Source organism: Danio rerio, chromosome 20 (assembly GCF_049306965.1).
Source record: "Danio rerio strain Tuebingen ecotype United States chromosome 20, GRCz12tu, whole genome shotgun sequence".
NCBI lineage: Eukaryota > Metazoa > Chordata > Actinopteri > Cypriniformes > Danionidae > Danio > Danio rerio.
Window position 1 is genome coordinate 27,909,456 of NC_133195.1, and position 18,910 is coordinate 27,928,365.

General features: G+C 36.3%; 1 protein-coding gene and 1 long non-coding RNA gene across 5 annotated transcripts in view; one reads left to right on the top strand and one right to left on the bottom strand.

Moving 5' to 3' along the window:
• The window catches only part of moxd1 (monooxygenase, DBH-like 1), a 46,745-nt gene that overhangs the window by 8,894 nt on the left and 18,941 nt on the right, over positions 1–18,910 (top strand). Inside the window, exons 4-10 of one of the 4 annotated variants that reach the window (XM_005160591.5) lie at positions 105–188; positions 7,248–7,427; positions 7,509–7,611; positions 9,795–9,961; positions 10,277–10,468; positions 11,883–11,942; positions 14,745–14,887. In XM_005160591.5, coding sequence (XP_005160648.1) covers positions 105–188; positions 7,248–7,427; positions 7,509–7,611; positions 9,795–9,961; positions 10,277–10,468; positions 11,883–11,942; positions 14,745–14,887 — 929 coding nt within the window. Of the gene's footprint in view, positions 1–104; positions 189–7,247; positions 7,428–7,508; positions 9,413–9,794; positions 9,962–10,276; positions 10,469–11,882; positions 11,943–14,744; positions 14,888–18,910 lie in introns of those variants that run through there. The other 3 variants (NM_001045206.2, XR_012395670.1, XR_012395671.1) reach the window with 3 other exon arrangements.
• The window catches only part of LOC141379240 (uncharacterized), a 100,274-nt gene continuing 91,463 nt past the window's right edge, over positions 10,100–18,910 (bottom strand). Inside the window, exon 3 of the long non-coding RNA XR_012395709.1 lies at positions 10,100–10,500. This is a non-coding gene — a long non-coding RNA (uncharacterized lncRNA). The remainder of the gene's footprint in view (positions 10,501–18,910) is intronic.

Here is an 18,910-nt window from a genome sequence, read left to right on the forward strand (position 1 = left end):
AGAAGCTGGAAGTCTACACTATGCAGTCCACAATGAATTACTGCTGCTGGTTGCGGTCTGTCTGCCGTGTGATGTTTGTTTCTTACCATATTCAAATATTGCAGGTTCCTGTTCCTCATAAGGACACGACGTACTGGTGTCAGATCTTTCGATTTCCAGAGATGAAGAAAAAGCATCATGTAATCAGAGTGAGTAATAAAACCATTTTGTTTGTAAAGTAGGCCAGTCTGATAAAATCATAATTGTTTATTAGTCTGAAAGTTTTGCTAGAGTTTATCAAACAGAGAAGTAAAATTAGGTTTAATAAAATCTGACGCTTACACCATTGTGCTGTAGATGCTTAGAGCTCATTTCAATAACAAGGCAAATTAGAGTCCTCAATCCTATAAAAGTGCAGATTGTATTGTTTTCCAAGTGATCAACTGACAGTGAGCAAATTAAATGCAACACACAAAGCAGCACAAATTGGGGCACAAACAAGCAGCGCTGATGATAATCTGCGTTGTGTATAGACTACTAAAGACAAAGGTGAAATGGTCAGGGTGTTTTAATGGCTCCTGATGATCCATTGACAGTTATCGCAGACAGCTAGCTCTCTGCAACTCTCACATTCAGTAAGTGCTGTCTTCTGGATGAGACATTAAAACCGAGGTCCTGACTCTCTCTGTGGTCAATAAAAATCCCAGGATGCTCTTCGAAAAAGAGTAGGGGCTATATTTTGACAATCTAAGCGCAAAGTGCAAAGCATTAGGTGCGTGTCAGAATCCACATTTGCTATTTTAAAGATGGAAAAATCCACTCTGCGCCACGGCGCATGGTCTGACAGGGTTGAGCTTATTCTCTTAGGGCCTACTCACAGTATGCTATCCGAACTGTGCCCAGGCCCGTTTCCTGGATTGTTTGAGAACTGTTTGTGCTCTGAATCGGGCTCATCGAGCGCGGTTCTTTAGGCTTTGGTTCGGTACACTTGTGTTTGAGTCCAAAATGCGACTTAGCCCGAAACTGTAAGCAAGACTTTTAAGGGACTGTTTCACATGGATTTATCAACCATTCGTACTGTTCAGTGAACACAAACTTTCGTAGTTTATTAAGGACTAAAACCCCTCACTGCATGACAGCTGCACCTTCAGCAAACCTCCTGATTCCTGCAGCATGAGGACTTTATGGTTGTTAATGAGCATCAAAAGTGGCTGATCTGTTCAGTGTAATATTTGACTGCGTGTCACTGCATATCACACAACTTAAACGATATAACTGAAGAAATCTCCGCTGTGCTGATTGAGAGCGCTTACCAAACATCGCAGTATCGATGACATTGCCCAGGCCCGAATGTAATGTAAGTGCGAGCCATCGGCGGAGACGGGAAGTGGGACAAGTGTGCTATGGGCCGGTTCAAGTTAACTGTACATAGTGTGAGTACGCCCTATTATAAATGTGTTTTGAGAATAAACCAATCAGAGTCTCATCTCCCATTCCCTTTAAGAGTCAGCTGCTTCACGCCATAGCGCATTTGCTATTTATGGCCGACTTTGTCAGTGGAAAAACTGAATGCTTCTCTAGAGAGAAAACAGTTAAACAGAGCATCTACAACACAAGAATGAGAGATGAGCTTACTCATTCTTTACTTTTATTTTCACTCTCGTGGAAAGGGAAACATGTTGTACGCATAGACATCCATTAGCTTATAAATAAATAACTCCGCTTATTAGGAGCAAAGATTTGTGTCAAAACTATTTCTAAATTTAGTTCTAATTTCCAGCAAACTAATAAATAAAAAACGGAGTTATATCCAAATACGCATGCTGTGCCCCATATGGTCTAAAACCTGACAGGTGGGCAAACCTAAGCTTGTTTTTAATAAAACAAATATACATATGCATATAATAAATAATACTGCTAATAATAATAACATTATACAAAACCAAATTGTCATGAATAAACTAAAAAAGCCCCCGAGATGAAGTAGCCATGGAGGTGGTGGTTTTTATATTTATATAGGCTAGAAAATAATATTTTTTGTAATATTTTAATCCTTTAATTCTTTTTCATTTGTAAATTCTTTTCATTTCACTCGTTTTGCGTATTGCTGTACATCCTGTGTATTAAGCAATGTTTAAGCGAGAAGCGCAACTAACATGCTCTGCGCTGGACTTTAGACCTCCTTGCATGAACATGCCTCCTTTTTTAGTCCAGAACGGCTATGGGTGCACATATGAGCGCAAATGCATTTGTTATTTAAATAGCGTGGTGCAACACGTCAGAATGACTATTGCGCCAAGCTGAAACTAGCAAACAACAACTGTGTCACGCCTTGTGCTGCATTGCGCTGGGTGTATGATAGGGCCCTAGGTGTTTAACCCAGGCTTTTTGGCTAAATTTGCCCACTGGACTCTGTCCATCATGGCCTCCTAACCATACCCATATCATATTTGGCTTCACTCTGTTTCTAATCAGCTTGAGTGCTGTCTGGCGCAATATGGCTGCCATTGCATCATACAGGTGGATGCTGCACACTGGAGATGGATGAGGAGATTCCACCAAAGAATGTGTAAAGCGCTCTAAGTGTCCATAAAAGCGCTACATAATTGTAAGGAATTATTATTATTATTATTATTATTAATCCACACTTTTATTGTACTTGCTGAAGCTGTGGTTTAAATGTGATCATTTTGAAAATAATCCTCAGTTTCTCGTTAGACCTCAAAAGTATAATCAAGAGGTATTTATTTTGACAACCAAAGATTGTTGAAATGTATTTTATGAGTCACTAAAAGGTTCAACTAAATATATTTAATGTTATTCTTAAATAAAAATTGCCTACATTTTGGATGGCCTTTAAGGGTGAGTGAATTAAAAGCAAATTATTATTATTATTATTTTTAAACAAAGCCTTTAATTTTTATCTCAATGAACAGTGTACACAGATTTGGTTCTGTTTGTGATGATACAGTGGCTATATACAGCCATAAAGCCATATCACCCTGCAGCCCAAGAATGGTTACTCGCTGAAGCTAAGCAGGGCTGAGCTTGGTCAGTACCTGGATGGGAGACCACGTGGGAAAACTAGGTTGATGTTGGTAGTGGTGTTAGTGAGGCCAGCAGGGGACTCTCACCCTGCAGTCTGTGTAAGTCCTGATTCCCCAGTAAAGTAAAGGGGACACTAAACTGTCAGTGGGTGCCGTCTTTTGGATGAGACATTAAACAGAGGTCCTGACTCTCCGTGGTCATTAAAAAATCCCATGGCACTTCTCATAAAAGAGTAGCGGTGTATCCCCGGTGTCCTGGCCAAATTCCCTCCTTCTGCCCTTACGATCATGGCCTCCCAATCATCCCCATCCACCAAATTGGCTGTATCACTGTCTCGCTTTAGGTGTATTGCCATACCAGATAAATGCACTATATAAATACAAATTACTTACATTTTTAACTAGTTTTTTGCTATTGTTTAAAATTAGGGTCCACAAAAGTATTGTTTTTGATAATAGGCTCACATCTGTTGTTTTTACATTGGTTATTTTTGCTGTGTTATCTTATGCATCCGTTTTTATCTCTGTATTCAGTCTCTTTGTCTTCCTCTGCTTCTATTTTATCTCTCTCCTGCTTATTATTGTCTTTTGCAGCTGCTATTTTTGTAGATCAGACACGTTACTGAAATTACACTCTCTGACCCAGATGAAAGAGTCTTCCCGTAACTAAGCTTTTCAAGTTTTCTTAATTAGAGGCAGAATAGATACTTTAATCATATGATAAAATGCTACAATTAAGCTTCCTCCTTTCAGGCTAATTTTTTTAGATGCACTAACCTTTAATTTAATGTAATTGTCGCAGTCACCAGTTTGTGTCTATGTAAAATTCAGCTGTGGAAAGACAGGCACGCATTTCATCTCCATGAATTCATCACTATGGCTACAGCTCCACATTTTTAGCAAAAACATAAGCGGCGCACATGCAGGAGTGAGCAGCTCACGGTATGAATGTGGCCTATTTATTCTGCTGCAGTGTTGGGCATGTACAGTAGTGTAGTGGATACAAAGAATCCACAGTGAATAGATTTGTGCGAGGTCTGCGATTTAAAGGATGATGAAACAGACAGACATGCTGACTTTCACCAGTCAGAAAAAAGATTATTCTGGAATTTTAACAAAGTTTTATTTTTTTTTTCTGCTAAATAAAAATGTCTTTCTTAGTATTTTTTTTATTATTGTTTTCAGTACACATTTAAACATATTTTAGATCTAAAGTGACAGAAGGCATTAAAGGTGCATTAAGCAAATTATTTTCGTTCTAAATGATGTTTGACAGTTAAAAGCATCAAAACAGACACACCCATAACACAAAACCACACCCCTTTTTGATAACTCTGCTTTCATTACTAGACCTGCCTTTTACTGCTGATTGGCTGCAAGTGTGTTTTGGAACTGACTCAATGGTCAAAGTGGTTTTCAAGTCAGGCTTGATGCACCTTTAAGTCTTGTTTTTCTTGTCTTAAAAAATTTCAACCAACCTTGAAAACAAGACTTCTTTTTCATTTACTGTGAATATGTCTTGATTAGATTATGATGAGATCAGAATTATTAAAGTTGTAGGTGTAGTGTTTCTATTTAATTTCAGTTAAAGGTCTATTAATATATTGGTTTGTTTTAATTGCAGTCAGTTTAAGTTAATTAGAAATATTACAAACTGTGGAAATAAAACTAAAATAAAAACTAAAACTGGAAATAAAATTGTGTATTAATTCAGAAAGCTTAAAAATCTACCTTCATTATACAAAATTATTTATTAAGAAACTACATTAAGATTTTTACTGTAGCATTTTACAGTCATTTTTACAGTTAAAATCAGCCAATGTACAGTAACTAGCTAGTGCAGTCTAACAAAATAATAATTTATATAATAATTTATACAAATTGCTTGGATACTAAATGGATCAAGTTTGACTTAGTAAGCTCCCTTTAAGCTTTTACTAATACTAATATCAACTGAACACAGAGGGGAAAAAAGCATGTGAATAACTGTTGTGTGACCCCTGTGCGCCCTTTTTTCCTGTCCTCTCCAACATGCAGTACAGTGGTCTGGTATTTGTGTTCATCAGATGCCAGCAGCTGCCCTACAACCACAGCTGTGTCTGAATGCTTCACAAAGCAGATGTGGAGCTGTCAAAGAGCAGCAGATTTTCCAGACACTGTGCTCTCACTGTCTATATTCAGCCTTTATTGTCACTGTCCTTACTAGTTGAAACCTCACGCTATGTGATGGCAGAAGACACTGCTACTGTATGTGACTAGTGTGCTATATGCAATATGGGGCTACTGAGATCCCAAAACATTGCAAAAATGATGCAATTTTAACTGTAAAAGCTAAAAAATTGGCTGATTTTCTGGTATCTATGACAAACAATTTATCATATTACCCTATTGAGACATTTCTGAACAACTTTAAGCGGTATCATTGACTTTTAAAAGCGCTTACCTAAATAAAATTAATCTTTTATAGCATATATAAGTTATGCCATGCTCATAAAACCAAATTCATCAATATATTTACCATATTAAAATTACAGAATTGCCATAATAGCATTTATACATTGTAAGTTTAATTAATTAATAAAAATTTAATTAAAATTTCCTTTGTCTTTATCATGGTGGCAGTACATAATATTTTACTGGTTATTTTACAAGATAATAGTATACAAATTAAATAATATTAATATTAAATATAGCTAATATCATTATCCCCCCCACCCCCCCCCCCCCCCCCCCCCCCCCACAAAAAAAAATTATCTGCTTTTATTCCAGCTAAACAGAACAAAAAAACAAAAAGAAAGAGAAAATATGGTTAACATTTTCTTGCTTCACAATATGCTTCATTCATTATGAATCTGTGATGGATCAAACATACTAAGGACGAGTGTTTATCCTATACAATAAAGCTACATGGTCATTAGATATTGGGGCCTTAAAACATGAGATGGAAGATGGAAGGTGGAAGTGAGAGGTGGAGAAGAGGAGGTGGAAGGAAAATAAAGGAATGTTAGAATATTTATTTAGCCACTGTTTAGCCCGGGGTCCCACTGCTTCAGGCCGAGGCTTCAGGCCGAAGAGCAGGACACAGTTCACTCTGCTGGAAATGCTTTTATTTAGAATTCCAGATCTGACAGAAGAAGCCTACTGTGAGGAGGAAAATAATGCTCATATCTCCAACTTCCTACTCCAAAGATATTCCACACTCAAAATAGCGTTTAAAAAAAGATAACCTACTTTTATCAAATCTCTATGACTGATCCCTTTATCAAAGCTTAGAAATGTATACTGTATCTAGTGGAAAAAAATTGGGTTATAGAAAAGAGCTTTTGCTAGCTTTTGTTTGTGTCATTGCAATTAAAATGGCTTCTTTATTTAAATTGTAGTAGTATTTCACTATAGTACAGTGTTTTCATAGCTGCAGCACTGGGAAGCATAAGATACTTCTTTAAATATTTCAGATTTGAAAATTAGCACATTTTGCTCTATCCGGAAGGTAGTTAATATAATATTATAATCGGAGGTGTGGACAAATTGAGAATATTTAATAATTAATAATAAACTGGTGTAAACAAAAGAATTTACCTAATTTTGTTACAAGTATACCGTATACTAATTTGAAATAATCATGTCTTTTCATTTTCTGTTAAAAATGTTAGTTTAGCATGATCAAAATATTCACTAGCCATTAAAAGAAAAAGCTCAATTTCATTTTTAATTATTTAGTCCACCAAATTTAGGACATATACAGTAAAACATGCTGTTTTCCACTCAATTCCTTCATGTTGGCCCCACACAAATTGATTAAGTTAACTTAATTATTTTTACAAATCTAAGTGGATTGAACATAAAACAACCAATTTGCCCCCCCCCCCTCCCCCAAAAAAAACTCAATAGTTCTGTTGATTCAGCCCAATAAAAAAAAGTTTGAACAAGTAAAGTCATTTTTGTGTGTATATATATTGACATTAATGATATAATTTTCTTATTCAGTCTATATAACTACTACATTAGTCTTTCATAATTCTGTTTTTTTATTTTCTTTATTGCTATGTGTAACTGGCCTTTTTTGCTATTTTACCTATTAATACTTTATATTAAGATCCAAACAATACTTTAGCCTCATTTCAAATTCAGACGCAGAACTGAAAAGGCATTTTCTATTCAACTGTAAGTGGTGCAAACCTCCTCCATTCACATTCCTCTGTATTTGTGTGCTGTTTTCAGATTGAGCCGCTGATTCAGAAGGGTCATGAGAATCTGGTTCATCATATTTTGCTCTACCAGTGCGACAGTAATCTGAACAAGAGTGAGGTCAACAGAGGTCATGAATGCTACCATCCAAATATGCCAGACTCCTTCTTAACTTGTGAAACTGTCCTGTTTGCCTGGGCTATTGGAGGGGAGGTGCTCACTTTAGACTTTCATCATTTTTCTCAATAACGAGAGATTTGCATATTAAAATGAAAATATGTTTATCCATTGCAGGGCTTCACCTATCCTCCGCATGTTGGGATGTCAATAGGAACGTCGATAGACCCAGTCTATGTGCAGCTGGAGATTCACTTTGATAACCCATCTTTACAAGGAGGTACCACATTTAAAAAAATCTGTTCAAACCACTTCTGTAAAATGAGCTTAACACAATTATTGAGATTTCTCAGTACAACTTTTGTTTCATGTTCAATGCACTTAAACTTTTTAAGTTTAAAGTTTTATAATTTAATTTTGTTAGGATGAATATAATAGCACTTGATCAGTTTAAAGTCGCAATTAAATCAAAATGGACAAATATTATTTCAGTGGCACATTATTTTACAGTGGGTGTACTTACTGTGTACTTACATAAAAAAGCAGTAAGTTATGTAAGGGAACTACATGGGTTAAAGTTACAGTAGGTCCAGGTATAGTTTTAGGGATGGCACAGTTTAGGTGATGGATATGATAAGTACACATAAAAAAAGGACTGTAAAATAAAGTGCTACATTTTTAATGGAATTTATTATTTATGACTCATGGACTTATTTATGATGGAGAAAGCAACTGAAAAAGTTTGCACACTTTAAAAAAAACACAAGTAAGATGCAGTGATTTTAGCAATTTACTAGAAAAAAAGCAAGCATTTTGCTCACATGTTGATCATTGTCAATGCCAAGTATCACAATGAAGCATTTGTCAGTTCCATTATTCTTTGGGGGGGATTCTTAGTCTAGACAGCTGACTTGATTGGTTTGAAGGTGCTGTGTGAGTCTTTGGTTGATTTTATGAATTAAATATATAATTAAACATATTGTTCAATTTCAAGTGCCCTCAAAAACTTTAATAAGATAATTAACATTGAGTTTGGTTTACAGCACATGATACTACCTCTTTGAGATAGTCAACGTGTGATTCTGCAGATTGTTGGTGTGGACAAGAAATATGTTAAATTGCACATTGCTTTTTAACCAGTCATTATTTCAAACTGTGTATGATTGAGTCAATAATATAAACTAATAGCTATAAATAAGAGCGTAAACAAACTGACTACATGGTGTATTTTGGGTGCCTTGTCATCATAAAATCCTCCAAAAAAACGAAAAGTGGACATTTCATTGTATAATTCCACCCAGCGACACCAATACCTTTGTCTAAGTATCATTTAACGTTGCCATGTTTGAATGCCATGTATAAAACGGCTTCTGTGCTACTTTTGCTAAACATCACAGATTCGACAAACACATGTTGGAGAACTGAGAAAAAACACTTAACATTCTAGTCATTCCATCAAGACATTGTGAAGCACGCCAGACATGGTGTTGGTTGTCATTCACTATGACACACTATCCAACAGGGGTGTTCAAACTCGGTCCTGGAGGGCCAGTGTCCTGCAGATTTTAGCTCCAACTTGCCTCAACACACCTGCATGAATGTTTCAAGAAAACCTTGTAAGAGCTTGATTAGCAAGCCCAGGTGTGTCTAATGAGGTTGGAACTAAAGTTTGCAGAACACCGGACCTCCAGGAGTGAGTTCTGACACCCTATACAACATAAAACAACTGATTCCTGCATCCAAATGGTCAGTGTCGAATCACTAAATCACTCCATATCAAATTAATTATACTGTATGTTCAGTAATTCTTGTAATATATGCTGAACTTTTCTTATTTCCCCACACAAAACAGTTGTGTGTCTCAATTTTCTGTGGATTGCGTTGACCAGTGCTACCCTGACCCTTACAAAGATCTAAACAATGATGGGTTGTTTTAACCAAAAGTTGTTGAGTTAAAGATTTAATTTAAGAAACTAACCCAACTGTTGGGTTTGTCCACATTTTAGCCAATATTAAACTCAACACTCGTTTTGGAGTTTAAATATGCAACACTTTAACGAAAAGGCAACGTTCCTATTGTGAAAAAAAAAAAAAAAAAGTCACTACAGCAAAATTTCTCCTTTTTTGTTCAGTCATGTTTAAATTTTATGGCCCACCCAAATTAAAATCTCAGATGTCAAAATTATCTCAGAGTTTCCTAGTTGTAAATATTGTACAACTTCAGAAACCTATATTTACAGCACAATAATTTCAATAACACATGACACATGGCAGCATAAAGCCAAGTGATTAACACACAACTACAGAATGTTACGGTTATTTTCTGTGGCTTTCTGTGTTGGTTATTATATTTTATGTATCGACTTATGAAATAATCAGTATAGTCTCAGTGGTATATATTACGGTTATAGTCAGCCAGTCAGTAATGAGCTTGAGCTGCTCTGAGTTTTGGTCTTTCCACAGGGATAGTGGACAGTTCAGGTCTGCGATTGTACTACAGCCCCAGCCTGAGGCGCTACGATGCTGGAGTCATCGAGACAGGAGTTTGGGTCAGTCTCTACCATATGCTGCCTCCAGGCATGACGGATTACATTACTGAAGGACACTGCACACAGGAGTGTCTTCAGGAGGTGGGATTGTGTATTATGGTACACTCAATTTATAAGATCAGATTTGGCTGCACTACCATTATGAAAGTGTACTTTTGATAAAAATACTCAAGATTGATAACTAAAATGATGAAAAATATAATAGCATGCAGAACAATGGGCGATAATATTCTGTTTATTGTTTGTTGCTTTTGATGCTTGAGTTCATTAAAGTCAAGTAGATTCTGGTTATCAATTTGTTTGGTTTTTTCAGAAATATATATTTTTGCTAACTTTGAAAAGATTGTGCAAGTTTCTCAACTCATAAAATACCATGTGTATCTGTCTTCCTGTTAGTCATTAGACAGCGAGATGCCCAGCGGAGTTCATGTGTTTGCGGTTCTGCTCCACGCTCACCTGGCAGGACGGGCTATCACAGCCAGACACTTCCGGCAGCAGCTCGAGCTCCAGCCACTGGCCTCAGATGATCAGTTCGATTTCAACTTCCAGGAGTTCCAGCCGCTCAGCCAGGAGAGACTCATCTTGCCTGTCAGTGTCCATTTCAGTCTGCGTTGCTCCATCTGAGGGTGAAATTGATGTGTTGCATTAATCATCAGATACAACATGATAGAGTGATTCAAGCAAACCAGTGTGAATACCAGGGAAATTCAATTCCAAGTCTGAAAAATTCATGGAAAAATCAAGGAAGTGGAATGAAACTGAGGGATGAAGTACAGGGTGTTCTATGGCTTGTACCTGGGTGTCAGTTGTGGTTAAACAAAATGTGTTGCTACAAATTTCCTAGCAATGAAAACACGGATTATTACTTCTAGACATGACAGCGCTATATATTGAACAGATTGTGCTTTTATCCTATTTGGGTCAAATTAAATTTGCTGTTTACTTCAACTAAAGTATTTACACTGTTACACTGGCCCAGAGTTTATAGCTAAGGGATTGGTAGTGTTTTAGGAGTAAATAATAGAGCAATTATCATTATCTGCTCCAGTGTCTCAGCCATATAAGAGCACTTTGCATTACCTGGGGGTAGAGCTGCATGATTAACCGTTAAAAGATTGCCATCTCAACTCAAACACCCACTCTGTCTCATTCTTAAATGCAAATGATTCAGCCTTGTCTTTTAAATCTTTGGCATGTAGGATTGCAGCATATTCAAATCTGTTTTTGATCCAGTAAGAGCTGTGGACATATAGTTATGAATAAATTCTTTAGGTTTTCAGCCATATAGCATCATAATATTTTACCAGAAGTGCTGGGATACAATTTAACTGATCTATGAACGTTTGGTAGTGATTGAAATAGAGCAAATCACCAAATGCTTCAAATAGGCCTTGTTGACAATGCAGCTAAATTTGGTGTCAGCTTTTAATTGACCTTTTAGTGCTTAATCATGATCTGTGAACACAGTTCAGTAATTCACGTGAGTAACAACCAAAATCAACAACAACAAGAACAAATATTTTTGTAGCCTAAAGTCTTTATTGGTTGTTAAATATGTCATTCAATCATATTTTTAAATACATTGAAATTAAATAAATATTTTAGACATATTGGGAAGCAGTAATGTTTTAAGTTGTCTAATTAGAAGCATTAATCTATATCATGATCAAAATCAAAATTTATTTTAAACAAACAAATATGTTTAGTGATTTGTGTTGTTCTGAGTGGTGTAATAAATTCAGCATCGACAAGCACAATATTGTGTATGTGTGAGACTGGTGTCTATTTAACAAGGCCCACAGGCGAGAGGTGTGCCTCATGTGTGAGTTCTGACTTGTTTTCCTGTTCTGTTCTCTGATAACAATCAGTGGGGTTTTAATGGTTTATGCTCAAGTGATTGTCAATGGTTTATACTGTTTGACCTGCCACTAGTAAACATAATAGACAAGTCTTTTATATATATATATAAATCTAAATAACCAACTTGTTTTTCTGTCACCAGGGGGATTCCTTAATCACTGAATGTAGATACAACACTAAAGGCAGAATGAACATGACCTGGGTAAGATAAAATGTTTTTAAAAGCTTTTTTTTTTTTGACAATTTTATTTTATGTTAATTTTATTCTGACATTTTATTTTATCATGAGGTTAAATCAACAAGCAGTTAATGATGACAAATCCTGGATTAGGCAAATGTTTAGTTTAGTAAATGTTATAGAGCTGTTGTTCATACATGATTTGTAGGCCTTTATAAGACTTGATCTCTGATGTCCTTAACACTGTAATATTACTATATAATGTTATATCTGTTATATAATTATAGTAATATTTTTACAAATTCACAATTTGATGACCAACTTATTGTACAAAAACTGTACTTAAAACCACATTGCTTCCAAAAAGCATGCAATGAATCATTGAAATAGCATTGTTCTCTCTTGTTCCTAAAGGCAATGAACTGAAATTTCACAATGTAAAAATAATTGCAAACGTTGGCGCCAGTGGTGTAGTGGTTAGAGTGTCGACACATGCACTCCAGTGCTTATGACGACCAGAGTTTGACTCCTGCCTCACGATCCTATGTCAATCCTTCCCCTCTCTCTGCTCCCCCTGGTTTCCTGTCAATACTCTTTACTGTTCTATACAATAAAGGTGAAAACCCCTGTAAAAATAAATTATAATTAATAATCGCAAACACTTAAATTGCTAGAAAAACAGTTCGACAAAATATTTCTATTTTATTTCCATTTTATAAATTTTTCAAATATTATTAATTATTAAATAGAAAACTGCTGGATGAGGGTGATATAATAAATGACAAAGCATCTTAAAGGGTCGATCCAATATGATATATTTTAAACTTCAGTTGATGTATAATGTAGCTGTGTGAACATAAACAACATCTCTGAATGTAAGACCTTTTGGTCTTTTACTTGAGGACTACAAAAAATATATATCCGGGTTAATGAGATCATAAACCCTTCAGGTTATGTGCATACATCCTGCGCAGTGAAGGTGTGTGGCCAGAGGCGCTGTAATGTTATAGCAGAGAAAGCTAAAATGCATCCAAACGGTGCTGTTTCCACAGAGCTTGTTCTGTTTCTGTCTTCGGGCTTCCAAAGGACACGACACAAAGTGAGAAGTGCTTACAGTTTTACTTTAATTATGTTTCAGAGAAAAAAAATATATGGCTAGCATTTGACAAAGGACAGCTTCCAGAATCTCTCCCAGTTCAGTGCTAGATTCGGTTAAAAACTCCTCAAAGTAGGAGCAGCTCCAACCATAATAGCAAAAGCTGTGGATTGTGAGCCACAACCTGTATTTTTATTTGCAAAATTGTTCAACTACAGGTATAGTTTCTAGCGTTAACGGTATTCTGTAGCAAGGGTGTAAACAAGTATGTAAACAACGGGAAATGCTGTTTGGCATGGTTAACAATTTAGCTTTAAATATTTATCCGTTAAACCCCTGTAAACACATACAATCTTCACCAGATGCGTTCTACATCTCATATAACAAACTCACAAGAGATGTGAACATTTCATATTACTTACACCTGCTTATTCCGAATATATGTGAGAGACTTGTCAGATTTTATTTTAGTGAGCAGGCGTGAGGTTCAGCTGTGTCCTGTGTGTCATTTTCTGCTTGATTCAGGCACAAACTAATAGGGCTAAAAGCTTTACTCAGCAATGGCACAGTGCATGCTAGTGACGGGACGTGATGATTCCCGGTGACGTAGAGTGGATCCGCGAATCACAGCACATTATGTTAGCTGACCAATCAGAGCCTCTTGCGGTGGGCCTTTCAGAGGAACTAGGAAATATTTAATTTTCATGTTAGCTGAATACTTAAAGTAAGATATATGAAAAAAATAATGTGATTTTTTACAAATGAAGCATAAGCACTCATTGCTTTGCATGTTATAAACACAACCAAGCCTTAAAATACACTCTGGACCACCCCTTTAATCATGTATGTTTGAACAGTTTGAAAAGTTTTTTTCTGAGAAAGGACTGCATTGATTTAATGTTTTGTTGACATTCTTGTTTTCATTTTATCCTTACCTTTTTACAGTGCTTTAATGCTATATAAAAAATTTAATTGACTGATTGACTGACTGACTGACTGACTGATTTATTGATTGATTGATTGATTGATTGATTGATTGATTGATTGATTGATCAATCAATCAATCGATCAAAGTTTACATTTTTAAGCACTGTCGAAAAGTTTTGATTGAAAAAAAAAAACAATTTCACAGCACTAAAATATAAATTGTAAATTATTTTTCCGGTTGTAGGACTAATATCTTGTATATTTTATGTTTAAGTCAGGACAATAATAGACCGAATGTATCTAATTGGATCTTCACTTGGATCAAAATTCTAAAACTAGACAACTGCACACTAAAATGTTCATTATTTTTCCGGATTTAGGACTATAAATTCAACAGCTCTATTAGATACTCGGCTTTAAATCTGAACAACAGTTTTTCTTTTTTTTCCCAGACAGTCTGTGAAAGTCTGTGTGCTCTTGGCTAAACAATGTGTCTGCAAACAGCTGCAGGTCTATGAAGAAGGCTCCAGCTGCCGACGTTTGCCTGTACACATGCAGCCAGTGAGCTGATAGGCTGCCTTTTTTCTCTGTAGACCGTCCACAATCCATAAACATCGAGGCCAAATCACTGGTGTTTTGGATTCATATTAGAGAAATCAAGATATATTTGCTGCTCTGTGCGTGTCGTGTCAGCCCAGCTTTGCTCACTATTGGGCATAATTTGTCACAGGCTGTAATAGTGCTTTGGATGCATTATATCAGCGTAGTATTTCAAGGTCTTGACCCAAATAATTTTTCTACAGGGAGGTCTCAGTACACGGGAAGAGATGTGTTTGTCGTTTCTGCTGTACTATCCCAGGGTTAACCTCGCCAAGTGCGAGAGTTTACCAGAAATCGCCGGCCAGCTCAAATTCATTGGGGTTACAGAGATCCAGGAGCCTGTTACGTAAGTCTGAAAAACTACTTCAGCTGCTTTGTTAGTGGCTTTTATACACATATTAACCTCATAATGATGAAGTACATTTATCAAAAATGGCACTGAAGCATGACTTAAGGCCTGCCATATTGGATACAAAGTTGTGTGTTTTTTATTCATCTTAAACGTGTTGCAACTTGAATTGATTATGATGCAATAATGCAGTCACCTACAGTAAACATCCTGAAATATTATACATCTGAGTGAAAGCCTGAAAGTTTTATCTGCTTTTCTCTGTCATTTTGCATGTCTTTGAACCAAAAAAGTTTACTTTTTTAAAGGGATAGTTCACCTATTCTAAAAATACTCACACTCAAGTGGTTTCGAAGCTTTGTGAGTTTCTTTCTTTTCTGAACACACAAGAGGATATTTTGAAGAATGATGGGGAAAAAGCAGCCATTGATATTCATATTAGGAACAAAAATATACTATGGAAGTTAACGGCTTTCAAACCTTCATTATACACTCACCAGTCACTTTATATGGTACACCTTACTAGTTCCAGGTTGGACCCCCTTTTGCCTTCAGAACTGCCTTAATCCTTCTTGGCATAGATTCAACAAGGTACTGGAAATTGTCCTCAGAGATTTTGGTCCATATTGACATGATAGCATCATGCAGTTGCTTTAGATTTTTGGGCAGCACATCCATGATGCAAATCTCCCGTTCCACCACATCACAAAGGTGCACTATTGGATTGAGGTCGGGTGGCTTTGGAGGCCATTTGAGAACAGTGAACTCATTATCATGGTCAGGAAACCAGTCTGAGATAATTCTTGGTTTGTGACATGGCATGTTATCCTGCTGGAAGTAACCAATAGAAAATAGGTAAGCAGGGTAATTTAGGGATGGAACAATAGACCATTTTGAGGGATGTAAACAATAACAATGGTCCCAGCGTATTCCCTGTTTTATATTTTTTATTTCTAGAGCTTCAGAGAATCCAAAAAGAGCCACATATTAATAAATATTGTTATGGTAGCTGTTTTAACATGAAGTTATGATTGAATTGACTCTTGTTACAGTTATAGTTTGATAACAAGCAGGAAATGATGAGATCACCGCATTGAAGTGGTCTATACTCAGATAGGTTGTGGAGTTGAAGTGCCGGATCCCAGTAGATCAGCAGTTCCTGAATAACTTAGACCAGCCCGTCTGGCACCAACAACCATGCCACATTCAAAATCACTTTTTTCCCCATTCTGATGCTGGGTTTAAATGGCAGCACATCATCTTGACCATGTCTACATGCACTGAGTTGCTGCCATGTGATTGGCTGATTAGATATTTGCATTAACAAGCAGTAGGATAGGTGTACCTAATAAAATGGTTAGTGAGTGCATAACAGAAGAAAGAAACCAAGTGGAAAGCAAATGAAAGATGAGTAAATGTTGAGAGAATTTTTATTCAGCTCAAATTACAATTTAAATATTTAACCAGGTTAATTAGTTTAACATGTTCTGTATCCAATCAAAGTAATAAATATAATTAATATAAAATAAAATAATATTAATAAAAAAATAATAAAACTTTCTGCGAAAGTACAAATATTAGAGGAAATACTGTGCAAATGCCCTTGCTCTGTTAAACATTACTTGGGAAATATTTTAAAAATTGTAAAAATATGACAGGATGGCTAATAATTAAAACTGAATATATTATGCATTCTTTCATTCATTCATTTTCTTTTCGGATTAGTCCTTTTATTAATCTGGGGTCGCCACAGCGGAATGAATCGCCAACTTATCCAGCATATGTTTTATGCAGCGGTTGCCCTTTCAGTTGCAACCCACCACTGGGAAATTTCCATACACACTCCATCACACACATACACTATGGACGATTTAGCTTACCCAATTCACCTATTCACCTCATTCTTTGCCGACAAGTGGGCGCAGCCATTTGAATCTTTTTGGCTCAAGACTTCCAGTCTCATTCACTTCCATTTATTTGTAGACATTTAAAAAAATGGCTCATTACGCTGCTTGATGTTGCAAACTGATATTTTCTTATTATATTATTCTACTTGGTCTATGCAAACATTTGTTTGTAGAGCAAGTTGTTTGACCGTTTCCTGCCGTTTATTATGACTAGTCATTTCTCCCATAGGCGACTGAATCGGAAGCTCTAAAACAATCGCGAAAACAGGCGAACTTCCGAATTTTAGAATAAGGTCAATAGCACATGTCTTTGGACTTTTATGGTAAACCAGAACAACCGAGGAAACTCATGCGAACACGGGGAGAACATGCAAACTCCACACAGAAATGCCAACTGCTCCAGCCAGAGCTCAAACCAGCCACTTTCTTGCTGTGAGGCGATTGTTCTTCCCACTGCTCCACTGTACTGCCATATATTATACTTTAATATCTCAAAGGTATTTTTTTCATATTATGGAAACCTAAACATTGTGCAAATGGCACAGGCCAGTGTTCAGGTCAAAAATAAAATGTATACAAGGTTTTAGAACCTTAGTGAGTAAAAGTGAATGTTTGAGCTGTAAAAAGGCAGATTATAAGCGAAAAGAAACTCATATATAAAATAATTAAACAAGATTTGTGGGACATACAGTAATTTATAAAGCAGAACCAGACAATAGAGAGGGAAACAATGTAAAGATAGCTTAAGGGCAAAAAGTCAATTTAAACTGAACAACTTTAAAATACGAGAACTAGTATATCAAAGAGACCTTCTTAATTCAGTAAGACTGGCGTCAGTTTAACAAACACACACTAACTTAACAGCAATTGACTGATGGCCTGCCGCATAATTACATGGTCAAATGAGGATAAATGCTTGGTATAGTTTAAGTACCAATTTTCACTATTATCTAGTGGCTTATAATGACCTGCCTATTATTAAGATATTTATTTATTAGTACTTATCAATACATATTTACCATGATCTTAATCTACATCTCTAATCCTACCTAATACCTAAACCCAACCACTACCAACCAAACAGCTTTAAATGTAGATTTTACACCATAGGTGCCCTTTAAAGCTGTTTGGACAGACATGTGTGTAGGTATAGTGTATAGACTGTCATATCGGAGTGATATAAAAACTCAGTTCTTCTTTTTTGTTTTTTCAAATTTAACAACATAAAAACGGTGGACCAATTGGGGCGGTTTTCAGACCGACTGCAACTTGACGTAGCAGGGCGTTCCCCCGCCCACCAATATTGATTGACAGCTGTGCGTATTAACTTGTCCCGCTAGTCACGTGTATAATCATATCAACAAGACAGGACATGTGCAAAGCAACCGGGAATAAAAGGTCTGTTCAGTTCGCTAGGATCATAAATCATCATCAAACGTGATCAGGAGTGAGTTTTACAGGTTTAAAATGTTTTAAAACAGAGCACGTGTGCAATGAAGTACAGCGATTCACTTCAGATGCACAGCCGCGTGTCAGAACAATTATAAAAGAAACTGCTTCAATCCCGGTTTGTGTACGTTAAATCAGGTTTATTTTGTACATTAACATAACAGATATCCATATAGCAGTGAAGATCAACCTGTATGCTGTCACATTTGCGTGCAAAAACAGTGCAAAGCTAAATGTGGGTGCTGTGGTGTGTGTGTGTGTGTGTGTGTGTGTGTGTGTGTGTGTGTGTGTGTGTGTGTGTGTGTGTGTATGTGTGTGTGTGTGTGTGTGTGTGTGTGTGTGTGTGTGTGTGTGTGTGTGTGTGTGTGTGTCTGTGTGTGTGTGTGTTTGTGAATTCTGTAACGAGATTGTGTGTAACATGGTTGCAACTACACAAAAACTGCATCAAATACTTATTGGTAGTTCTTACTGTAGTAATTCTCATAAACGTTACATGAGATCTGCTTCCTGAGGCAGCCGAGGGCGGCATGTTACTGAGAGGCCAAAAAAACAACCACTGAGAATTAACACGAAAATATGATTTATTTACAGAAATAAGGAGCAAAAATAACATTGGAAGTGGTTCAGCCAAAATAAATGACAATAAACCAAGCTAACTAAATTA